This window comes from Bufo bufo, chromosome 2 (genome assembly GCF_905171765.1).
Source record: "Bufo bufo chromosome 2, aBufBuf1.1, whole genome shotgun sequence".
Classification (NCBI taxonomy): Eukaryota; Metazoa; Chordata; class Amphibia; order Anura; family Bufonidae; genus Bufo; species Bufo bufo.
In genome coordinates this window covers 664,328,422-664,352,095 of record NC_053390.1, presented here as the reverse complement: position 1 = coordinate 664,352,095, position 23,674 = coordinate 664,328,422, and the positions used below count along the sequence as shown (strand labels likewise).

The following is a 23,674-nucleotide window of genomic DNA, read 5'->3' as shown; positions in this document are numbered from 1 at the left end:
GTAAAGCTATATAAGCAAGGAAATAATGGTGCTGGTGGTTTAGTGGTAAAAATCCAGTGATAGATTTTCTTTAACCTGGAAGGTATTTGCTTTATATTGCACCTACTGTATCATTAAGCCCAAAAACAAAGGATTCTGTCTGCATTGTAGGATAGTGGTTGGACTCATGTAAGTCATTTCTATTTGGCCCAAGTCAGGTATTCCATCTTGTATGTTGAGTGAAGTCAGTAAACCATACATTTTTCAAAGCACCTGTAACATTTTAGAAAGACTTAGGTTTCATTAGGGTCTTGAGTGAAGCAAGCTCTTTCATTGGTATTATTAGCCTGAGAAGGTTAAGACAGATATGTCTTGTTGTCCTAGTTTGCCCGCTGTTTATCAGCTGAAATCTATCCTGTGACTTCCTTGGATGACAAAACACTTTATGGAGTCTAAATGCTTTAAAATGTAGATTTTGAACATGAAATCTCAGATTTCAGAACATTTTTAGAGGGGTTTTGGAATTTGAAACAAAATATCAAAACGCGTCTGGCAACTAAATGTTAACATGCTATGAAAGGCATCTCATTAACTTGGCATACAGTCATTGGGCGATGTCTTCGGTATTGAATGTTTGTAAGTATTTTGCAGGCAGCTTGCTGTCAAGTTGAAAAGAAACCTTTCCCAGTTTAATCAGCTGAAATAGCAGACATACCATCTGTCCTGTCTCAACCAGACACTTGTGTTTCTTCACCTGCCACACAGTGCCTTTCTAGAGTCTTGTTTCTTATCATGTTTCATAGTCATTACAGACAAACATTCAGCACCTCTGAATGTGGTACATTATTGCTGGGTCCAGACGGCTACGTTTCTGAGTACTATGGTCATCTAAGTTTGGTTCAGAAGGACTACTGAGGGTCCAGATGATGCATCTGTAATATGGAGGCTTAAAAGTGGTCATCATATAGCTGTCATCTGACATAAGAATATTTTTTAGAAAGCAATATGACAATTTCTACAACCAGAACCCTGAACTATGATTCAAGACAATTTTTTTTTACTAGAGCCCATATCCTAATTACCATTTTTCTGAAGACCCGGAATGATCTAAAATAAAAAACAACATTCTAACCTGCTCAATCTCTGGACCTTACAGTCTCATCACTCCAGTGGTCCGGCCATCTTAGTTTCTGGTACTGCAGAGATGACATCACTGACTACTCTACATGATCACTGCAGCCAATCACTGGCCTCAGTGGTAATCTGGTCTAATCTGGACATATAATCACTGCAGCACTGGTATCTTTACATACTGACACCATTGATTAGCTGTAGAAATCATGTGGAGAAATCAGTGATATCACCGTTGCAGCACCTAATATAAACATGCTGGACCATGGCCTATTTTGATGCTACCAGCGCATCATCTTTATGAATTCCTTGTTCACTTGCGGCCTAATATATCCCACCCCTTGACCGGCTCCATTCTACAAAGATAATCACTGTTATTCACTTCACATTACCATAGTTGATTAGTGTACACCCGGGGTGCACAACTTTTTTTGGTCTGAGGGCTCTATGGTCACATTGCTGTGTTTCAAAGGGACACAAACAAAAATGTTGATTGGGGCTCATTTTTATCGGCATATTACACAGGCTGAATGGGGAGGAATGATCACCACCAGAGTCATTCCTCCTTCAGTTCTGTTGATTATAAGTAGCACCTCCAAATGTGCGGACAATAATTGTGCATCTTTCATCCTGATAAAATATGCAAATCAGACGACAAACGAGTAATTGCTCATTTTGGCTGATCATGATTATACAGGCCAGTTATCAGGATTGTGATTTCCTATGAACACTTGTTCCCAGTAATTTGCCCGAATATCATGCAGTGTAATAGGGGTTTAAAGGGATTTTCAGTTTTTTTTTTATGCCCACATCAGAAAATGCCCTGAAACAGAAAATGTATACTTACCTGCTCCCCTTCAGTACTCTGCGCTGACCTCACTATCTCCATCTTCCGAACCTTGCCTTGTTTACATTTGGCTGGCTGTGGCCAAAGTCACATGTATTGCTCCTGCCAATGAATGGCTTCAGCTGTGATGTGGCCATAAGCAGCATTTAACCCCTGAAGCCAGTCATTGGCTGGAGCGTTGGATGCGAAAATGCCCAGAGCCGGCCAGATGTATACAGCACAGGGGCCGGAAGATGGAGACAGCGGGAGCAGGTAAGAATGAACCTTCCATTTCCGGGGCCATGCTGCAGGAACTTGTTAAAAAATAATTTTACCGGAAAACCCCTTGGTGGTGACATTTCCTTGCATCTTTCCTAATATTCCAAAATGAGCGCTTTCACTGCAGAGGATGGCACTCACTGGTTATTACGGCCTCCTGCCCCTCCAGTTATAGGTGCCCTGCAATAACTAGTAGTAAGCACTTTCCCTTACTAGCGGGGAAAACACTGTGTCTTATAGGGCAAAAAATAATGTAGTTTGCCTGATAAAAAGAGCTATGGCAAGGATACCACCACACTTTTCTATCCTAGATTCATGTATATTAATTTACTCTGTGGTTGTAGATTGGTTGCCTGTACAGTATATTTAAATGTTTGGTTCTTCAGTCATTTTAGCATTGTTGTATAATAATGTAATATTCTTGGTTGAACATTGTACTTTTTTTCTTGCCAGCAAAGTACAAATGTAATATAAGATTTACAATGTTCTCTGTGTCTTTTTGAAACTTGCTGATTCTGCACTTCCAGAGGATTTCCCTCTGACATACAGAGAGCTTGTGGCCAACTGCTTCTAATTCAGAAAAGCCATCATACAGCATTTTACATTCCTACATTGCTTAAATGCTGTGTGCAATTTACAATGCCTAAAACTAGCCATACACATTCCATGTATGTTGGCCGTCCATCTAATGTGTTTGGGCCACCTGACTCTCCCCTCAGGCATGTGTATGGAAGGATCAGGAGACAGGGCTGTTGGCCGAATACTTGTTCAGCTAACAGTAATCTCAAGTGTATGTCTGGCTTTACTGACTGACAGTGCTCACATTTCAATGCTTCATTAATAAGAACCTGACAGATGGCATGAAAATGAGGCTCAAAGCATGCAACTTATTTGCATCCCATCCCATTTTGTTGGACAACTTGTTAGATTTCCATTTTCAACAGTGTTTAAAGGGAACCTGTCACATTGAACATGGTCTGAAAGAAGACAGTCAGCACTCCGTTTTTCCAATGGCGTGGTGCACGTGTCTCGAGTCGGCATCCCTGGAACAAATGTGAAGACAAGACCGGCACTTACTAGTATGTTGCGAATTCTTTTGTCTTTATTTGTCACATAGTAATACAATTGTGACGCGTTTCGGCTCAAAGCATGAGCCTTTCTCAAACTGGAGTTTGAGAAAGGCTCATGCTTTGAGCCGAAACGCGTCACAATTGTATTATTATGTGACAAATAAAGACAAAAGAATTCGCAACTTACCAGTGAGTGCTGTTCTTGTCTTCACATTGAACATGGTGTCTGAACTGGAGGCAGCATGTTATAGATCAGGAGGAGCTGAGCAGATTGATATATAGTTTTCTGGGAAAAGATTCACTAAAACTTTTAATTTACTCATCAAAAGTCCTACTGATTCTGGGCTTTCAAGTCACAAAGGCGGTCCTATCAGTGATTGACAGCTATCTCTATATACACAGTCATAACGGGAAGGCTGTCGATCACTGATAGGGTCACCTCCTTGACTTCAATGCCCAGAATGAGCAGGAATTTTAATTCATAAATTAAAAGTTTTACTTAATCTTTTTCCATAAAACTATATATCAATCTTCTCAGCTCCTCCTGCTCTATAACATGCTGTCTGCAGCTCAGACACCATGATCAGCCTGACAAGTTCCTTTTAATGAAAATACAACATAGAGTTGGTGAGTATCTACAACCAAACAGATATCCTTTGGTATTTCATATTTGATACACTGTTAGATTGGGGAAAACACACCCACCTTGTGCCCCTCCTTTCCGATATGTGAGTGTCATGGCTGCTTCAGGCTACGTTACCAGGAATAGGAGGTGTTTGCTCTGCTCACTATAATGGTCAGGGACTGCAGCAGTGAGAATAACTAAATGGTGCTGTTGCACAACAAAAGCATTGCTCTATGAAAAGTGAATACAGGACAATATACCTGTCCCAGGGTGATGTCACTGCTGATGCAGAAGGGAGGAGGGATCCTGATAAGAAGAACGGTAGAGAGTCATCTTGGAGGAAAAGGGGCACATGCCTTGGTAAAGCTTGCATCTTCTTGCTGGGATTGCAGGCTGCTACAGTAGGGGAGATGCTGAGAGTGTCTTCTCCAGCCCTAAGGGAGCAGACATAGAGGAGACATAGAGGAGACTGTTCCCCATGGTGCAGTAGCACCAAATGATGTGCACATTCCTCTGCTAGGGTTGTGCTGAAGTAAGGCCTGAGTTGCTAATAAGACCTTAAGGAGGCATGAAGTAGAGTCCCTGGCTAAAGATGAGTAGCTGTGGTTACCATGGCTGTATTGACTGGAACTTGACTGCAAGTGTTGCTGAGGATCCTGCGGATGAAATGACTATGTGCCAGGTGAGAAGAGCAGAATCATCTGAGAGAGAAGAGGCAGTGGGAAAAGTGTTACTGTTGCCTGAAGAGGAGTAAATGCCCTGGTCTGTGGATGAACCCTTGGATACACTTGACCCAGATGGAGTGGGTGGAGTAAAGTGACCCTGCCAAGTTCTGGGAGATAGAATATGATGGCTGCAAGTGAGGAGTGACCCAGAGAGCTGGACACCTGGTGATCTGACATCGCCCATGTAGCAGGGATGTCCCCCTTGGGACTAATAGTTATGAACTGTATATTTAGACGGTACATAGTTAAAGAGACAGTGACTCTCCAAGCTTGCTGTGCCCTTTTAAAGAGATTTGCAACCATTTCAGTGTACCGTGCCTTTAAGAGACTGTAAATATGTGTTATGATGCGAGGTTATAAGTGATCCTAAGGAGTGGTGATGTGCATAAACCTGCACAGTAAAGTTGTGTTGTTTTGCTGCAGAGTATTTGTGTGCCTTTGTCTACCATTTATTCAGCACCATCAAAACATCCTGCATCACCCGGGCATTACAACACGCATGGCAAGGCCTAAGGATCACCTTACTGGCATGTGGTTTGACTGGGCATTGGCCCAGTTTTACAAAATACAATTATGTTTGTGTAGTTTTTGCAAGTAAACATAAACAAGAATTGCAAAACCGAGCCGATTTCTGGTAAGATTACAACCGGAACATTCAACTCATGTTCTAATTATCACTGAATTTATTTGAAGAACAAAGCTACTCAACGCTCATACTGTATCACCCATTACACAGAGGAGTCGCCACGTCAAACTTTATAACTAGCCTTTTAACTCCTTTACAGTTTTGCTAGAGCTCTGCTCAAGCTTTGAGAAAGCAACTTAAAGGGGTTCTCTGGAAAATAAATATAATTATTGAAAATACACAAATATGACTTTACTATAAACAGGGAATGGACGCAATGTGTGGAGTGGTGAGCTTGAGTGTCTTCAGTTTATAGTCTGTAGGTAAATTGAATCCTCAACTCTATGTACCATTGAGGGCAAGGACTGATCTGAGTGATGAAAAGCTCCGTACAGCGCTGCAGAATATGTCGGCTCTGTAAATGTCACAGGTTAAGGGGAAGGGAAAACACCAAATACACACCACAACGAATAGACAACAATCTAGGCCTCAAAAGCTAAGGAAGAGGGATGGTGACCTCCTAGTAATCCCTAGGTTTTTCCCTAACTCCTGCCAGTATGAGCAGTTCCTGATGGTGGAAATACTTATACACCAGATACCTAAAGCCCTGTTAAAACTGACAAGCCCTAGGATAGGTAGCAGGGGATGAGACAGCTGGTTCCTTCCAGAATGAAGGAACCTGTGTCTCCCTGAGGCCTAGAAACAACACACACCAGATAATAAGAAACATTGAAGGCAACAAGTACTTAGCTTAGAGATGTATGGAGAAGCTGGAGATCCAAGACAAACCAGCACTAGCAACTCCAAGCAGAAACTATCAACCGCATGGTCAGCAGGATCTAAATAGAGCCTCATCACTGATAACGAGCAGCACCTGAGGAGAGGTGAGATCCTGCCAAACAACATACATAGAGGAAAACAGAGAGACCTGTCAGATAGCCTCACATGCAGCAAGTCTATCCGATCTTCTCACCTCTCTCACAGGATGGACCGTGACAGTAAAGCAAGGAGAAAATTAAATACTAAACAGCAATCACCTGCTCTGACACATCAGTGCGTAAAGGGACACTGAACAGTTAAAGCTCCAAAAATCAACTTATCTCATCTTTCCTTTAATTCTATTTTGTCTCATATTACAATTGTAACTAAGAAATCTATCAAGAAATCTCCTCTATGTGTCACCAGGGTTCCGCCACATCCTTCTCCTCACTGTCATTAACTAGGAGCGTAACTAGAAAAGGGCTGGACCCCATAGCAATTTTTTTAATGCCATTCCCCAGTCCAGAGCAACTTCCCCAACAACAATCTGCTGCTCGCTGGTGGAGGAGACCGCTGCATTTACCTGCAGTGATTTCCTCCAAAGGATAGGTAGTAGTGATCACTAATGCCATTGCTCGTCCTCATACTGACTCATTGTTAGCTGGCAGAAGATCATGTTTACACAGCACGAACTGTATTCCCCCCAAAGGTGTACATAGCCTTTAAGTTAGACCACTGTACATAAGCTGTTCTGATGTGTGACTTGGGGGGAGATATTTGCCAGTGCAGAGCTAAAAGGGGTGTTACCATAGATCCGAATTAGAGGAGGGTTTGTCTTATATAATACTATACTGTGACTAATTATATGCATCACAGCAGAGTATGCTATGTACAGACTCCAGCAGGGAGATCAATAAAAATTTGATGTCTGAATGTTAACACAAAAAGAATAATATTAAGGGGTTTCCAGTCTACATTAAAGGGCATCTGTCAGCAGATTTGAACCTATGAAACTGACTGACCTGTTACATGTGCCCTTGGCAGCTGAAGTCATCTGTGTTGGTCTAATGTTCGTATGTGCCCGCATTGCTGTGAAAAATGATGGTTTTAATATATGCAAATGAGCCTTTAGGAGCAACGGGGGCGTAACCATTACACCTAGAGGCTCTGCTTTCTTTGCAACTGCCGCATCCTCTCCACTTTGATTGACAGGGCCAGGCAGTGTAAACATGATCACAGCTGGTCTTGTCAATCAAATTGGAGAGGACGTGGCAGTCGCAAAGAAAGAAGAGCCTCTAGGTGTAATGGCAATGACCCCGTTGCTCCTAAAGGCTAATTTGCATATATTAAAACTTCTTTCTCAGAAAGTCTAACAAGTCAACCAGTTTCATAAATGTAAGTGATTTCCAGCCACCGGTATTGGTAAAATCCATTCAACTTTATTTTTTCTCCATTAAAAGCAGTTACAAAAGATAAATACGAAACAGGCCTCACATCTCTCTGACGCATTTCGGGTACACGCTTGTAGCACCCTTAATCATGGTACAGGGTATTGAAAAAGTTAGACTATATGAGAGGGGTGGAGATCTGCAGAGAAAACTTTTCAATCGTGAGGCTTTTTGGATATTCAAGCTTAAATCATGTGTCCCCCATGGATTGAATAGAAGACAAGATCTAATCTTACATTATTACTTTATGTTTGTAGATTGTCATGTGTATTGTTATGACAGCGCACAAAGTTTTTAAATTTTATGTAAGGTAATGCTTTGGTGTATTTTGTGTTCATTTTGTAATGTTGCTTTAGCGTCCTGTTCACACACAGTCTAGTTTCCTATGGTGGTCAAGGCGTTAATTTGGAAGTGGCTAGTATTCCTCTATGCCAATCACACCCAGTGGGTGTGTCTTCTTCCCCCTGGTCCACCATAAAACCTGATTGGTGTAGTCATCTAGTGACTCTATGATTAAGGGTGCTACAAGCGTGTACCCGAAACGCGTCAGAGAGATGTGAGGCCTGTTTCGTATTTATCTTTTGTAACTGCTTTTAATGAAGAAAAAATAAAGTTGAATGGATTTTACCAATACCGGTGGCTGGAAATCGCTTACATCTATTGCTGTGGGAGTGCAGTCCTGCACCATCCGTGCCCCGGAGATCCGAGCAGAAGCTAGCGTTTGTTACTATATTTTGCAAACCAGTTTCATAAGTACAAATCTGCTGACAGATGCTCTTTAATATTGATAGCCTGATCCACAGGATAGGCCACCACTATGTGATCTGTGGGGTCTGACACCATGCCTCCTGGTTAATCAGCTATTTTGGAATAGTTCCAGCACCAGAACTACACAGCTCTGCCCAGTTCTGTAGTGGTCTGGGCTGGTTACCATTCACTTAAGCAGAATCTGCGACTACTTCCCCGCTCACGCCAGGTCTAAAAAAGTGAGCATGGCGTGTGAAGGGAAGGGAACGGGCCGGCTGGCTCATCTCATTCATCATTTTCTACACCTGGTTTAGGTGTAGAAAATGGTTTAAATGTAAGCCAGTAAGGAAGCCAGCACCTCTACATAACTTCGGTGATCCACCGTCTAAAACGCCGGTCTTAATAATTGTGCCTTATAGTGTTCCTTTAAGGAATGATGTGTCAGACTTCAAGTATTCCAAGTTTTTGAGTCACTGCTTTCCTGCTTGATACCATATCAAATAGAAAAGAAATCTTAAGAGAACTGAATATTATGCTAATTATTTCCAGTAATCTTTGCTCCAGTTTTTTGGATTTGGAAATAAAGTCTATGTATCCTATTTGGCATACTATATAGATTTCCTCTGCAAAGGTCTGAGAGGCCACCACATGGAGACTTCCCGAGCAGACACTATGGCTGAGTTTTTTATGGAATTATCTTTTTTTGCCAGAGGTTGCCCAGAAGTTTGCAGAAAGGCCCACCCTTACACTGTCACCCCTGTTTTGAAGTCTCACTGCAGCTGTGCTTCATAGAAAATAAATGAGTAATTCATAAATTCCCAAATGAGAGCAGAAACTTTGTCGACAAACCAGACTTGTTTGTTGAACATAAAAGGACATAAATCCTCTAGTTCCCTAGGGAAAGACTTGAAAAGGGGAGTAATTATTATAAACCACTTAGTACTATATGCTCTGTATCATGTTGCCGTGAGAAAGTTTGGTTTGATTGGTTCATAATGCAGGTTTCGTAAATCCTTTTTAGGTTGGTTTCAACAGTTGTATGTAGCGTAATAGAATACGAGTCACGGCATTATAATGTACAAAAAGTCCAAAATCCAAATAAAAATCTGATTGAATTTTACACACATCTATATGTATCCGTGGCATACTTACTTAGTTGTTCAGTTATTGTATATCTGAGTTTGATTATAATCTTTATATAGTGTCAACATATTCCACAGTGCTTTACAGTTAAGCAAACAATACCCAATAAAATGACAAGCAATTAAAACAACAAATAGTGAAAGGCCCCTGTATGTAGGAGCTTATAATCTAAATAACATTTCTCAATTTTACATTATTCTTACATAATATTGTTACATATTATTAACTGTAGTCTGCAAGTTACTAGACTACCTCAACTATTAAAATAGTTAAAAAAAATCTCCTTCAGCATGATACTGCCTGTTAGGGTTGATCATGCTGATTAAAACAATACTTTACTTTTGTCTGTATGTTAAACAGCTGTGGATGTATTTGCATTTTATTCATATGCAAATGAGAAAGTTTAAGCACTGGGAGGCCAGGCTGAGTCCCTGGAGCACTGCTTTTGTAAAGCCCATGTGCCTTGCAAACCTTCTTTTAATTGACAGGGCGAGACATCAAGCATGGTAAGGGCAGACTCAGCAGATGCAATCATGCTTCTCATCTGTGACACTCAGCTCTGACTCAAACTTTGCCTTTTCCCTAAAAACAGCTCTTGAACTAGATATGGAGAGTATCAGGAAAGACGTAAAATATATCCTAGAGCTGAGTTATGACATCATACTACACACACTACTTATAGCTTAGCAATTATAGCATTATTTGCATCAGACTATTTTGCCATACACATAGGATTTTAATTTCTATCAACTTTTAATATGGGTTAAATGAGGGAGAAAAAAGTTAACTCAAGAAACAAGTCTCTTTCAGGATTTGAACCTGATAACCTCTATAGGGAGGCTACTATCAAGGCTACTATCTTGAGAATGGTGGTTTTCAATGCTTAGACGCTAATACATATTACTGGTTTCTTCACAGACACTATATATGCCTGTGAAGAAACCAGTAATATGTATTAGCTTCCTAAGCATAGAAAAACAGGTCTATAGCCTGGAGGTAAGTATTCTACTGTCCATATACAAGCTCTTAGGTTTAAATTCCTAAAAAGACTGGTGTAAAGAAAAACTGACTTAGTTGCCCATATCAATTAATCAGATTCCACCTTTCATTTTCTAAAAGAGCTCTGAAAAATTAAAGGTGGAATCTGATTGGTTGCTATGGGAAACTAAGTCAGTTTTCCTTTTCACCAGTTTTGATAAATCTTCCCTAAGTGTGTAGATCCTATAAGAGGCGGGCTACTTTTTAGCCAAAACAGAATAATTATAAAATAGTTTATACTCTTTACTTATGCTATAAAACTTAAGTGCTCATATTAGTTTTAGTTCTAATCATTTTGTTTTTGTTTCGTTTAGGCCATTATTTTTATCTCTGCAAGTTTTGATTTGGCTCTGGATTCAGATTTTCTGCAAAAATGTAGTAAATCAGCAAAGCACAAATTAAAGAATATTTGATATTTTTTCTACTTGCAATACTATAAGGCCATGTTCAAGTTTTGATCAAAACCAGCACTGCTGGATTTGCCTACACGGCCACTACTTTGCAGCCATATATCAAATAGTTCAAAACGTGGCTACAGGGAAAGCCCTAAAGGTCATTCGAAAACCTATCTTTAATAATGTTAAGTGCAATGGGGGAGAATTTTAATTTATTCATTTATTTTACTTGCCTATATAGCACCAAAATATTCGGCTTTGCTTTACATTATGATCACTCTCTGTTCCCAGTGGCCCTCACAAACCCCCTATAGGTATGTCTTTGGAGTGTGAAATGAAACTGGAATACCCAGAGCAAACTCACCAAAAAATGGGGAGAACATAGAAACTTCATGCAGATGTCCTTGGTCAGGTTTGAACACAGCACCCTAATGGTGCAAGGCACCAGTGCTAACCAGTTAGCCACCATGGTGCCTATGAGCTTTAATAAGAATGGTATGTAATATGCATGTGATGTGTATGTATATATATATATATATATATATATATATATATACAGTATATATATTCCTAAAATCCTGCAGTTTTTGCAATGACCACTCAGCATAATAATAGTCGCCACTTCTTTGTCTGTACAGATTGCTTTTCAATAGTCATCTCATTATCATCACAGGCAGGATTACAATGACAGAAAATACATATACTGTACATAGATAACACAGTATCCATCATTCACAATAGGTGATACCACAGCTTATCTGCTCCCTCCTGACATCTGCATAGGTCACAGAGCATGCCTAGAAAACTCTCCCATAGATTAAAACCATATTTCTAAATGCTGTTAACAACAGAGTTCCCATCATCATGTTCAGGAAATGTAATTTAAAAAAATATATAATCAGAAAATAAAAACAGATTAGAATAAAAGGATGTGTGTCACTATCTGGTTTTAACAGGCGCAAAAAAATTATAGGTGACACATACCCTTTAGGGCTCATTCAGACGGCCGTATGCTGTCCTCAAAAATGTGGATCCATTTTTTTGCGGACAGTTCAGCATGTCCGCAAAAAAACGGATTGCATTCAGTTTTTTTGCTGATCCATAGACTGGCGAGTATAGGACATGTTTCTTTTTTTTTTGCTGAGCCATGCAATGGAATGGGACAGCATCTAAACCGCTAAAAAACAGATCCGCATTTTAGCGGACAGCATATGGCTGTCAGAATAAGCCCTTAAACTGAAGTAAACCAAATTTATAATGAAAATGAGATCTATGCCTGCTACGAGTAGACTTAAGTTTGTACTATAGTTTCCGCTATTGTCTTTAATAATATTAAATCTATCAGAAACCGACTGTCTCCACCTCCTGTAGACTAACCCACCCACTTCAAAAGTGTTAAGAGAAAAGTATGTATGCACCAAAGTGGCCAGCTTTTTTTACAGCCTAATACTGCCATAAATTCCCCCAGTACAGTATATCATTGCTGGTCACCACATTTCACGTGGAGTGGACCGATACCAATATTACTACATATATGCAGATTAGGATTTCTAGAATTTGAAGCAAGGCAATGATGTCTGTATCACTTAAATACTGTAGATGTATGCATTGTATATGTCATTATGCAGAGTCCCATCCCTCCTTTCATATATTATATATATAGTAAATACCAAGAAGAAGTTAAGGATGGGCAGTACTATAGGTTCCATATGGATATTAGAGCGGTATGCTGCTATGCTTGAAGCGCAAATGGTTACATGCATACACAAAATATGAGTTCTATTTATTACCAATGCTGCATCCATGACTGTGATTAATGAGATAATGCCTAAAACATGTATAAAAAGTGTTTAAAGGGATAGCGCCGGTGAACAGGTTTACCATGTTAAGCTGAAAGCACTAGGCAGGGCCTGGAGAGAGCTGTACAAAACATATCTTTTGCAGAGCTTTTGTCATCAAGAGTAGTGAGAATATGCAGTTTTATTCTGCCAGATTCTGCTTTCAAAAGTCTGAAGTGCTCTCTGCATTCAGCTGCTTCACATCCCCTCCCATCTGCTCTGAGTCAAAGCTGTACTGGTTTCCTGGTTAGCTGCTACAGCTATCAGAGCAGAGGTGAGGGGATGTAAAGGGGCTTATTACAGAGATCACTTCACAGTGAAGCCCCATCTCCAGGGCATTTGCAAGAGCAGAACCTGGCAGAATAAAACTTCATATGCACATGACCCTTGCTGAGAAAAGCTCCACAAAAGGTATGTATGTCTTGTTTTCATCCTGTCAGCTGATATAACTTTACTTTGAATGCTGAAAGCACTACAAAGTGAAGCCCCATCTCCAGTGCTTTTACAAGAGCAGAACCTGGCAGAATAAAAGTTCATATTCACACCACCCCTGATGCAAAAAGCTCCACAAATGGTATGTTTGTCTTGCTTTCACCCGCCATTAACTAGTGTATGTGGTATGTGTAGGTATGTGGTCAGGTATATGACCGGCTGTATAGTTACAGTATATAACCACAGCTTGTCCTGTGTGTGGACTGTATGTGGTCAGGTATAAGACTGGCTGTTTAGTTACAGTATATAACCATAGCTTGTCTTATGTGTGGACGGTATGTGGTCAGGTATATGACTGGTTGTATAGTTACAGTATATAACTGCAGCTTGTTTTATGTGTGGTCAGGTATATGGCTGTATAGTTACAGTGTATAACCGCAGCTTGTCCTATGTGTGGACGGTATGTAGTCAGGTATATGACTGGCTGTATAGTTACAGTATATAACCATAGCTTGTCTTGTGTGTGGACGGTATGTGGTCAGGTATATGACTGGCTGTATAGTTACAGTATATAACCGCAGCTTGTTCTATGTGTGGAAGTGTGTGGTCAGGTATATGGCTGTATAGTTACAGTGTATAACCGCAGCTTGTCCTATGTGTGAACGGTATGTGGTCAGGTATGTGACTGGCTGTATAGTTACAGTATATAACTGCAGCTCGTCCTGTGTGTGGACGGTATGTGGTCAGGTGTATGACTGGCTGTATAGTTACAGTATATAACTGCATATTGGGCAGACTGGGATGGGCCAAATGGTTCTTATCTGCCGACACATTCTATGTTTCTATGTTTCTAGTGCTGTCAGCAATTTACAGTGGTCAAAATGCTGACAGATTCCCTTAAAAAAAAAATTTGTAGTATTTTCCATAATTTAAGATGGGGGAGAGCTTTTATGATAAAATTTCAGTAACAAATTTTCAATAGGTCCAGCACCTTGGAATTTAAAATAAAACATAACTTTTATTTGCATGAACAAAAAAAACTCCATGGTGCCCTGGAGGGATGGGGGGGGGGGGGGGTGTTGTCGCGTTTTGGGCAGATCGCGTTTCATCAAGCCCTTGATGAAGCGCGATCTGCGCGAAACGTGACGTTCCCCCCGACCTATTGAAAATTTGTTACTGAAGTCTCTCATGACCCCAGATCCGGGGGATTTATCCATGCTGCCTTTTTCTTCATATTACGGGATTACTCAAATTTAGGGTGAGCTGTGCGGAATTGTTTTTTTTTTTTTTTTTTTTCTTTTTATGATAAAATGCCATATACCAGAAGGATTGCTAAAACCTGCACAGCTGTGTTGGCATGGGCAGTATATCTGATTAGCATTACAGTGCAGGTGCTTCAGGGATTATTGAGTGATTAAATCTGAAATATTATAGCATGAAAGAGTGTATTTTAGATTCAATTGCTGTAGAGTCAATGGAGGATTTACAGCAAAAGGGAAGACCTTAACTACAAGTGGATGTTTCCTCTGTGCAGCGAAGGTGATCAGGATCTGCTTATAAAATAACCATAGAAATATACAATATAGTATATTCAGAACAAAAGGTTTTCCTTGACAGAGGGAAATGAGATGCTTAATCTGACGACTTTGTCCTTATCATTCTACTGAATGCTGAATACAGCTTAGCTTCCCAGCGCTAACCAAAAATTCTATTGTAATTAAAAGAAAAAAGATTCACAGCGCCACATAGCATATAAATTGATTGTAGTTGCAAAGAAGGCAAAAGGGGAACTGTATTATGTAACATTGTGCAATTCAGGCACAACGCTGAAAGAAAATGTAGTAGTGCAAGGAGAATCATCTGCAGCCAAGTGTGGAGTGGGACATCAATGATGATAGCTGGATAATATATCAGGGGTGCAGAAAAAGAACCAGCACTACTGATATTCCAATATTCCAAATTTATTCCAAAACGAGGCACGTTTCGATTTTTTGGCCTGAGGAAGATGTGATGTCCACATGTCCTTTCTTTAATAAATTTGGAATATTAGCAGTGCTGGTTCTTTTTCTGCACCCTTGATATACTAACCAAAAATTGACTGGGAAGATAAATAGGAGCAGGGCTGCAGCACTGACAGCAGATGATATAGGCAGGACTCAGTAAGGAAAAATAGGTTAGCTACAGAAAAGGAGGAAGTGGCTGGGCAGAGAGAGCACAGGCAGGCTGAGAAGCCAGTCTCTGCATCTTACAGTAAGCTGCATTCAGTAGATTGATGAAGACAGATTCTTCTTAGTAATGCTCAGGGTTGTTAAGGGAAATTGTTATTTAAAAAAAAATTAAATTGCAGATATTTCCCTAACAAAGCATATTAAAAAGTTAACATCACTGTCCCTACTCATTATTATTATTTTTTTAAGGTTGAAAACGTTTGAGTTTTACAACACCAATTTTCTTATACCTTATTAAGGAATTCTAAGTTAAAGTACATATGTGATCAGACAGCACAGTATGGAGATGAGTTGGCTATTCTGTTAGCCTAGATATATTGCACTGTTTGATTAATAGGAGTGATCATTAAATACACTGGACACCTAAGGGGAGATTTACCATCTCCATTCACCTAGTTTAGGCTTTTAAAACTCGCAAAAACCCAGTTTTGCTGTTTTTTTAGGTACCATTGTCACTAAATCTAGTTGCAAATTACATTTTTACTCCAACCTCTCTAGTTTCCAAAAAGGGGGAGTGGTGAGGGTGGTACGTGGGCAAGGCCATTGGCCATAGAATACTCATGATCATTTACGCTAGAAACTGGTGTAAATGATGACTGAAATCTATGTTGTCTACAAGTAAATTCCAGTCTGGCACAGGGCCTGCCAGAGGCCTCCGGTGGTGCAGGCCCTTCTAGAGGTCTCTAGTGGCACAGGGCCGAACAAGATTGGCGTAGCACATGCTAATCTTGATAAGTCAGGATCATAGTTTGTACGTATGGTGTATTTATGACCACAGCCTATCCTCCTCACAGTAATTGATGGGTGTCTACTGTGCATCTGCATACACAAAAGCCCATCTTTCAATGTGAAGAGGGTGGGAGAAGGCGAGAGCTCTGCTCATGGGTAGAATTTATTAAGCCATGCACTCCAGAACTTTAGTTTGAAAAATCACAAAAATAGGACTTTGCAACTTTTTTGGCTAATTTGTGCAAAAAGTTTTGTGACATTTTGCTCTTTTATCCCCCTTCCTCCCCGGGTTTAAAGGAATTTTCCATGAGAAAATAAACATATCTTTAAAGGGATTCTGTCAGCTGGATTTTAGTAACAGAGCTTTTGACCTCACCACATCAGTCTCCTCGTTTTGTTTTAAAATATACCAGTATTACCGCCATCTGCCTTGTCATTTTGTTAAAAAAATAATATGCTAATTACCTTATTAATGTCCCCAAGGGGCTGTCCCTCTGGCTGTAGGTGCCCAGCCGCGCCCATCCTCTAGGAGCCCAGCCACTGCTAATTATTCATTCTTATCATCGTCAATGGTGCACCCTGGATCCACTGGTCAGCGCCCGCGAGCGAAGAGCTGGCGCATGCGCGTTCGTTCGCTCAGGCTGCTGCCAGGACACCGTGCGGGCGCTGACCAGTGGATCCAGGGTGCATGAGCGAGATTACAGCGCACCATCGGCGATGAGAGGAGTGAATAATTAGCAGTGGGGTGGTGCTCGGCTCCTAGAGAATGAGCGTGGCTGGGCACCAACGGCCAGAGGGACAGCCCCTTGGGCACATTACAGAGGTAATTAGCATATTAATAAAAGCATTTTTTTTACAAAATGACAAGACAGATGGCACTAATACTGGTATATTTTAAAACAAATCGAGGAGATTGATGTGGTGAGGTCAAAAGCTGTGGTTGGAAATATATGAAAACAAGGCATAGTATTAGTCACCAATCCCCTGACACTCCCATTCCGAGGATGCCTGGACCCCTACCGTTCTCCACTTACTGCTGCAGCAATGATGTCTCCACACGGGAATATGTGAGCTCTGCAGCCAATCATTAGTCACAGCAGTGACCCCCTACAGCCAAAGGTTGGCTACAATAGTCACATGTCCCTCTTTCAGGACGTTATCACTGCAGTAGGAAGTGGAGAATGGCAGAGGACCGGGTATCCTTGGAATGGGAGAAGTGGGGATTCAGTGAGCATGCCTTTCTTTATTTTTTATTTATTTTCAGCATGTTGATCTTTTTTAACAATCCTTTTTTTTCCTGAAAAACCGGTTAAATCTTCTGTTCAAGATCCTTATCTCTTGATGCCCATTCATTTCAATAGTCGCATTGGTGTTACAGTGTCACTGAGAAATTTAGGCAAAATGGGTGTGTGGAAAGACAGTGGAGACAAGGTAGAACTCAAAATAGTGTTCCAAAGGAATACATTTTACAATCTGTACACAAGAAAAATAAAATTGTGTTTCCAGGTGTAAACCTTTTCAGCTGATAAAAGGAGATACAAACTTGTATGCCAGAATTTGAAAACTCTTGGTTATTTTCTTCTGATATGAAATGACTTAAACTTTTTTTTTTAATAGGTACGATTTTGTGGAGATTGAAGACCCCAGTGATGGGACGAAACTTGGACGTTGGTGTGGTTCTAAAGTAGTGCCCGGCAAGCAGATATCAAAAGGAAACCAGATTAGGATACGATTTGTATCCGATGAGTATTTTCCCTCTGAACCGGGATTCTGCATCCATTATACTCTTCTCACTCCGGTAAGCAAATTGCTTCTAGGCTCAGGGTAGCAATTAAAAGACAGCACTGTGCATTCTGTAACCTGATTGATTTAGGTCATAAGCTCTGAAAGGCCCCAAAAAGTTAATGAAAAGTAAACAACTTTCTTCAGAGCGCAATGTATTCCTTTCTAGAAAACTAAATATATACCCAGGTGTTTCACTTTGCTGATTTGGGATGTGTCAGTGATATGAGTTTGTGGTCAGTCATGTGAAAATTCTTGCATAACTTTCAGTTTTTTTCCACTTTACAAGGAAATTCAATATCTGTAAATTACATTTTAGTTTTTTTGAAAGTAACATTGCCTGCAACAAACAGTAACTGCCAGGCTATGATTTTACATAATACCACATGATTACGGTATATGCAGATGACTTGTACTGAACTTGTCCAACTGATTTGTTGTAGCTCTTACTGATGCTGTACATGGTTCCCAATAGTGGATCTCTTAGGTAGGTATCTCCAGATCTCCTCTATCAAATAGAATTGAGGTACCAAACCAAACATTAGGTATCTAGACCATGTTGAAGGAATTGTGGGTATCTTGTACACATCAATATTACATAACTGTGTAACATATATATATATTTTTTTACTATACTTGAAATGCAAATATGAAGTTATGAGCAAGAATTTTGGAATATGCTATCTACAGCTTGATTATTGTCCTGCTTTCATATTCAAGCTCAGCATAAAGGACATTTGCCCTGCAGCCTTTACCACAGACATGCTTCCTTGGTGGTAACTAGGCATTATTTGATGGTAATATTTGGACACTGTACAGTTATTTTTAATTATTATATTAATAAAAATATAAATTAACCCATTTACACCATGTCCCATATATGTACATTGCAATTTGTCTCTTAAAAGACGTTTTACACTGCAGACACCTGGAGTCTATGATGATGATGATGATGATCACGGACATTTCACCCCTCAGATGTTGTAGTCCATTGTGGCCATGGAATCCGAGAGGGATTTCCTCGGGAGCTCTGCAATCCTGGGGCCGAAACGTCTCCTCCTTATGGCGATCGAGGGACCTGTTTTGTTGTAATTGCAGCCTCAGGCCCTCTGAAGGATTCGGGGGCTGCCACAGCAATGTTCCTATGGAGCACTGTCTGTGGCAGGGCTCCAAAGAAACAAAATACAACTCCCATAGGCTGCAATGGTAATTCACTGTCTATGAGAGAAGCTATCAGACGATTGTATGTTTAAGTCCCCTAGGGGGACATGAAAATGTAAAAAAAAAAGCTTTTAAAAAGAAAAATTCTAATTACCTCCCTAAAATAAAAATAAAGATCATAGGTATCACTGTATCTCAGAATTTAAATATAAACATATTTATCCCATATTGTGAATGCCATCATGAAAAAAAAATCAAATGTAGTCACTCCTACCACACATACAGTATCTCACAAAAGTGAGTACACCCCTTACAGTTTTGAAAATATTTTATTATACCTTTTCATGGGACAACACTGAAGATCTGACACTTTGATACAATGTAAAGTAGTCGGTGTACAGCTTGTATAACAGTGTAAATTTGATGTCCCCTTAAAATAACTGAACACACAGCGATTAATGTCTAAACCGCTGGTAACAAAAGTGAGTACACCCCTAAGTGAAAATGGCCAAATTGTGCTCAATTGGCCATTTTCCCTCCCGATGTCATGTGACTCATTAGCGTTACAAGGTCTCAGGTGTGAATAGGGAGCAGGTGTGTTAAATTTGGTGTTATCGATCTCACACTCTCTCATACTGGTCACTGGAAGTTCAGTATGACACCTCATGGCAAAGAACTCTCTGAGGATCTGAAAAAAAGAATTGTTGCTCTACATAAAGATGGCTGAAGCTATAAGAAGATTGCGAGGCCTCTGAATTGAGCTGCAGCACAGTGGCCAAGACCATTCAGTGGTTTAACAAGAAACGTTCCACTCAGAACAGTCCTCGCTGCGCTCAGCGTCATAACCAGAGGTTGCATGAGTGCTGCCAGCATTGCTGCAGAGGTTAAAGGGGTGGGGGGGTCTTCCTGTCAGTGCTCAGACCATACGTGGCACACTGCATTAAATTGGTTATCCAAGAAGGAAGCCTCTTCTAAAGATGATGCACAAGAAAGCCCGCAATCATTTTTCTGAAGACAAGCAGACTAAGGACATGGATTACTGGAACCTTGTCCTGTGGTCTGATGAGACCAAGAGAAACGTATTTGGTTGAGATGGTGTCAAGCATGTGTGGCGGCAACTAGGTGAGGAGTATAAAGACAAGTGTGTCCAGCCTACAGTCAAGCATGGTGGTGGGAGTGTCATGGTTTGAGGCTGCATAAGTGCTGCCATCAGTGGGGGCTACAATTCATTGAGGGAACCATGAATACCAACATGTACTGTGATATACTGAAGCAGAGCATGATCCCCTCCCTTCATAAAATTGGGATGCAGTGCAGTATTCCAGCGTGATAACAACCCCAAACACACCTTCAAGACGACTACTGCCTTGCTAAAGAAACTGAGGATAAAGGTGCTGGATGGGCCAAGCATGTCTCCAGACCTAAACCCTATTGAGCATCTGTGGAGCATCCTCAAACGGAAGGTGGAGGAGCGCAAGGTCTCTAACATTCACCAGCTCCGTGATGTTGCCATGGAGAAGTGGAAGAGGATTCCAGTGACAACCTGTGAAGCTCTAGTGAACGCCATGCCCAAGAGAGTTAAAGCAGTGCTGGAAAATAATGGTGGCCACACAGAATATTGACACTTTGGGTACAATTTGGCCATTTTCACTTAGGGGTGTACTCACTTTTGTTGCCAGTGGTTTAGACATTAATGGCTGTGTGCTGAATTATTTTGAGGTCACACCAAATATACACCGTTATGCAAGCTGTACACTGACTACTTTACATTGTATCAAAGTGTCATATATTCAGTGTTGTCCCATGAAAAGATATAATAAAATATTTACAAAAATGTGAGGGGTGTATTCACTTTTGTGAAATACTGTAGAATAATGAATCTCTGCCAGAAGCTTCCGTTTCTTATTACAGACCATAAAATAATAGCATTTTGATTTTGATATTCACATGTTACACTAGATTTTAGCTGCAATATTCAGTGGTATGACCACAATGTATGAATACACCCTAATAACAGCCCCCACATACATTAGATTGTCAGTAGCCCATACTTTCCAATAGTGATGAGCGACAGGGGCTATATTCGAATTCGCGATATTTCACGAATATTTGGGCGAATATTCGTCATATATTCGTGAATTCGCAAATTTGAGATTATTTTCTTGATTGCGAAAAATCGGCAATGTAATATTCGCGTTATGCGTGCGGAATACAGGCATGGGTCACTTTTGCTACATTTTCCAAGCTGCTAGAAGTTTCCCGAGACTGGAGAAAATGGTTGGCATGGCAGAACATTAAAAATGGCTTTATATGCAGTTAGAGTGCTCCAATATATTCGCGATTGCGCTAATCAGCACAAACTTCACATTTTAGCAGGTCTGCATGTATGTATGGACAGCAGAACCTAACACACTACGTGCAACAGCTACACTATATCAGTATATAACCTACACTGACTATCTCCCACTAACTATCTGTATTATATATATAAACTAACTAACTAACTATCTAATGTAATGAGACAGGAAAGCACAGAGCACAGCAATAACACTGCTGTCTCTCTCAGAACTTTAACAAACTGTAGAAAATGGCTGCTGGGGAGGTTCTTATATAGTAAGGGGTAGGCAACTTTCCTATTGGTTGCTAGGGATGTTGCTAAGCTCAGACAAAGACATTGCAGCCTTCTCATTGGCCCACAGGCAAGAAGCAGGGAGGGATCATGGGTTCAGATGAAAAAAAATCTAGAATATTCGAAATTACGAATATATATCACTATATTCTAAATATTCGCGAATTTTCGAAGTGCCGATATTAGCGATTAATATTTGCGATTCGAATATTCGCGCCCAACACTACTTTCCAAGTATGGGATCATCTAAGAATAGTCTGATGTGTATGGCAGGCTAGTTAGTAATGACAAGCAGTGACTCCAGTCATCTTATCCGGGTCACAAACATTTAGAAGGCATTTCTGCTAAAGTTGACTTTTTTATTTATACCATGTTACTGGCCTACATAAATGGGAATAATAGCTCAAGCAGATATTTGACCTCAAACAACTTCTTCATTAAGCGATCACTTTGTATTAACGTCCAAAAACTGGATGATGTCACAGGCCTATGCTCTTGTGGATCTTTGCAATGTGCCTACAAAGCTCTCTACATGAAAGTCTTGACAATGGACGGGAACTGATCCATTGCACAGTCATTTAGCAGAGCTTGATTCTTGCTTTATCAGCCGTTCACTTTCTTTTAGCTTTAATATGCTCCTGATGAACAATTATTTATTTTCTTCGGCTACAATAATATCTTTCCCAGACCTTTTTAATTAGCATAAATCCCTCTTGTAAATCTGTTTGTCCAGTGATAATAGTATAGAAATGCTTTAATGCTTAGGTAATGCAACCTGCAACCTACAGCAGTTTGTTTGAGAATTAACTGTGGACACGTTCTTCAACCTGATGACTGAAGGGGTAGAACTTGACAGATATGTTTTACATTGGATGTCACTTATGAATAGACTTTGTACATACATGTAAACTGTAAAAAACTCTTATGAACCAAACATATTTTTCACGTACGGCCTTACAAATTACCAGTTCTTAATGGGGGGTTTTAACCACACAATAGCTGTCTATGATGTCATGGTAAATATATCATAGGAAATAAAGATTTACTGTAAGTACAGTGGTCCCTCAAGTTACAATATTAATTGGTTCCAGGAAAACCATTGTATGTTGAAACCATTCTAAGTTGAGTAATCAGTTCCAAAGCCCCAAAATGTCATCCAAGATAAGAGAAAATGAATATTTTAGAAAAATAAGCGGATAACTAAGACAGATTAAACATGTCCTTACATATAACAGTCAGGAATGGCTGCTAACTAGCAACTAATACAGCTATTTTACCAGAGAAGTCGCCTTGATTGGTTGGATCTGAGTCTGAGGCATTGCTTGTTGAATCTAGTTTCAACTTACGATGGGTCAGAAAAGACCATTGTATGTTAAAAATATTGTATCCTAAGGCCATTGTATCTTGAGGGATAACTGTATTATAAAGTAACCTTTAGGCCAGGGGTGGCCAACCTTACAGACACAAAGAACCAAAATAAAATAAAACATATATGACTACCATGAGCCACAAGCTATACATTTACACACGAGTCACCGTATGATTTTAACAAAGAGAAATAAGAGAGAAAAAATATTTTTCATCTAATAAAAATATTATTTTCTTATTTTTCATTAGCAGAGAAAAAAAATAAAAAATATATTTTTCATCAGACCTCAGATCAGACTCCTAAATCAGATCACCAATCCTCATCTGACATAAAATAAGATCCCCAAACCTCATCAGACCTCCAAATCAGACCCCCAATGCTTGGATCAGACAACACAAATCAGACTCCCAGTGTCAGACCCTCAGTGCTCAGATATCCCCCCCCCCATGCTCAGATCCCCCCCCATGCTCAGATCCCCCCCATGCTTAGATCTCCCCATTGCTCAGATCTTACCCCCCATTGCTCAGATCTGACCCCCATGATCAGATCAGACCCCCATTGCATCAGACCCCCATTGCCCAGATCAGGACCCCCACCCCCATACTCAGATCAGACCCCCATGCTCAGTTCTATAATTTAAAAAAAACTTTTCCCTCTCCTGCTCGGGCACTGGGCTCCTGCATGGGGTGGAGAGTGAGCCGCCTGACTGCTTCCTG

General features: G+C 40.3%; 1 protein-coding gene across 1 annotated transcript in view; it reads left to right on the top strand.

Annotated features, from left to right (window-relative positions):
- The window catches only part of PDGFC (platelet derived growth factor C), a 308,542-nt gene that overhangs the window by 173,520 nt on the left and 111,348 nt on the right, over positions 1 to 23,674 (top strand). Inside the window, exon 4 of the mRNA XM_040418582.1 lies at positions 17,635 to 17,815. Coding sequence (XP_040274516.1) covers positions 17,635 to 17,815 — 181 coding nt within the window. The remainder of the gene's footprint in view (positions 1 to 17,634; positions 17,816 to 23,674) is intronic.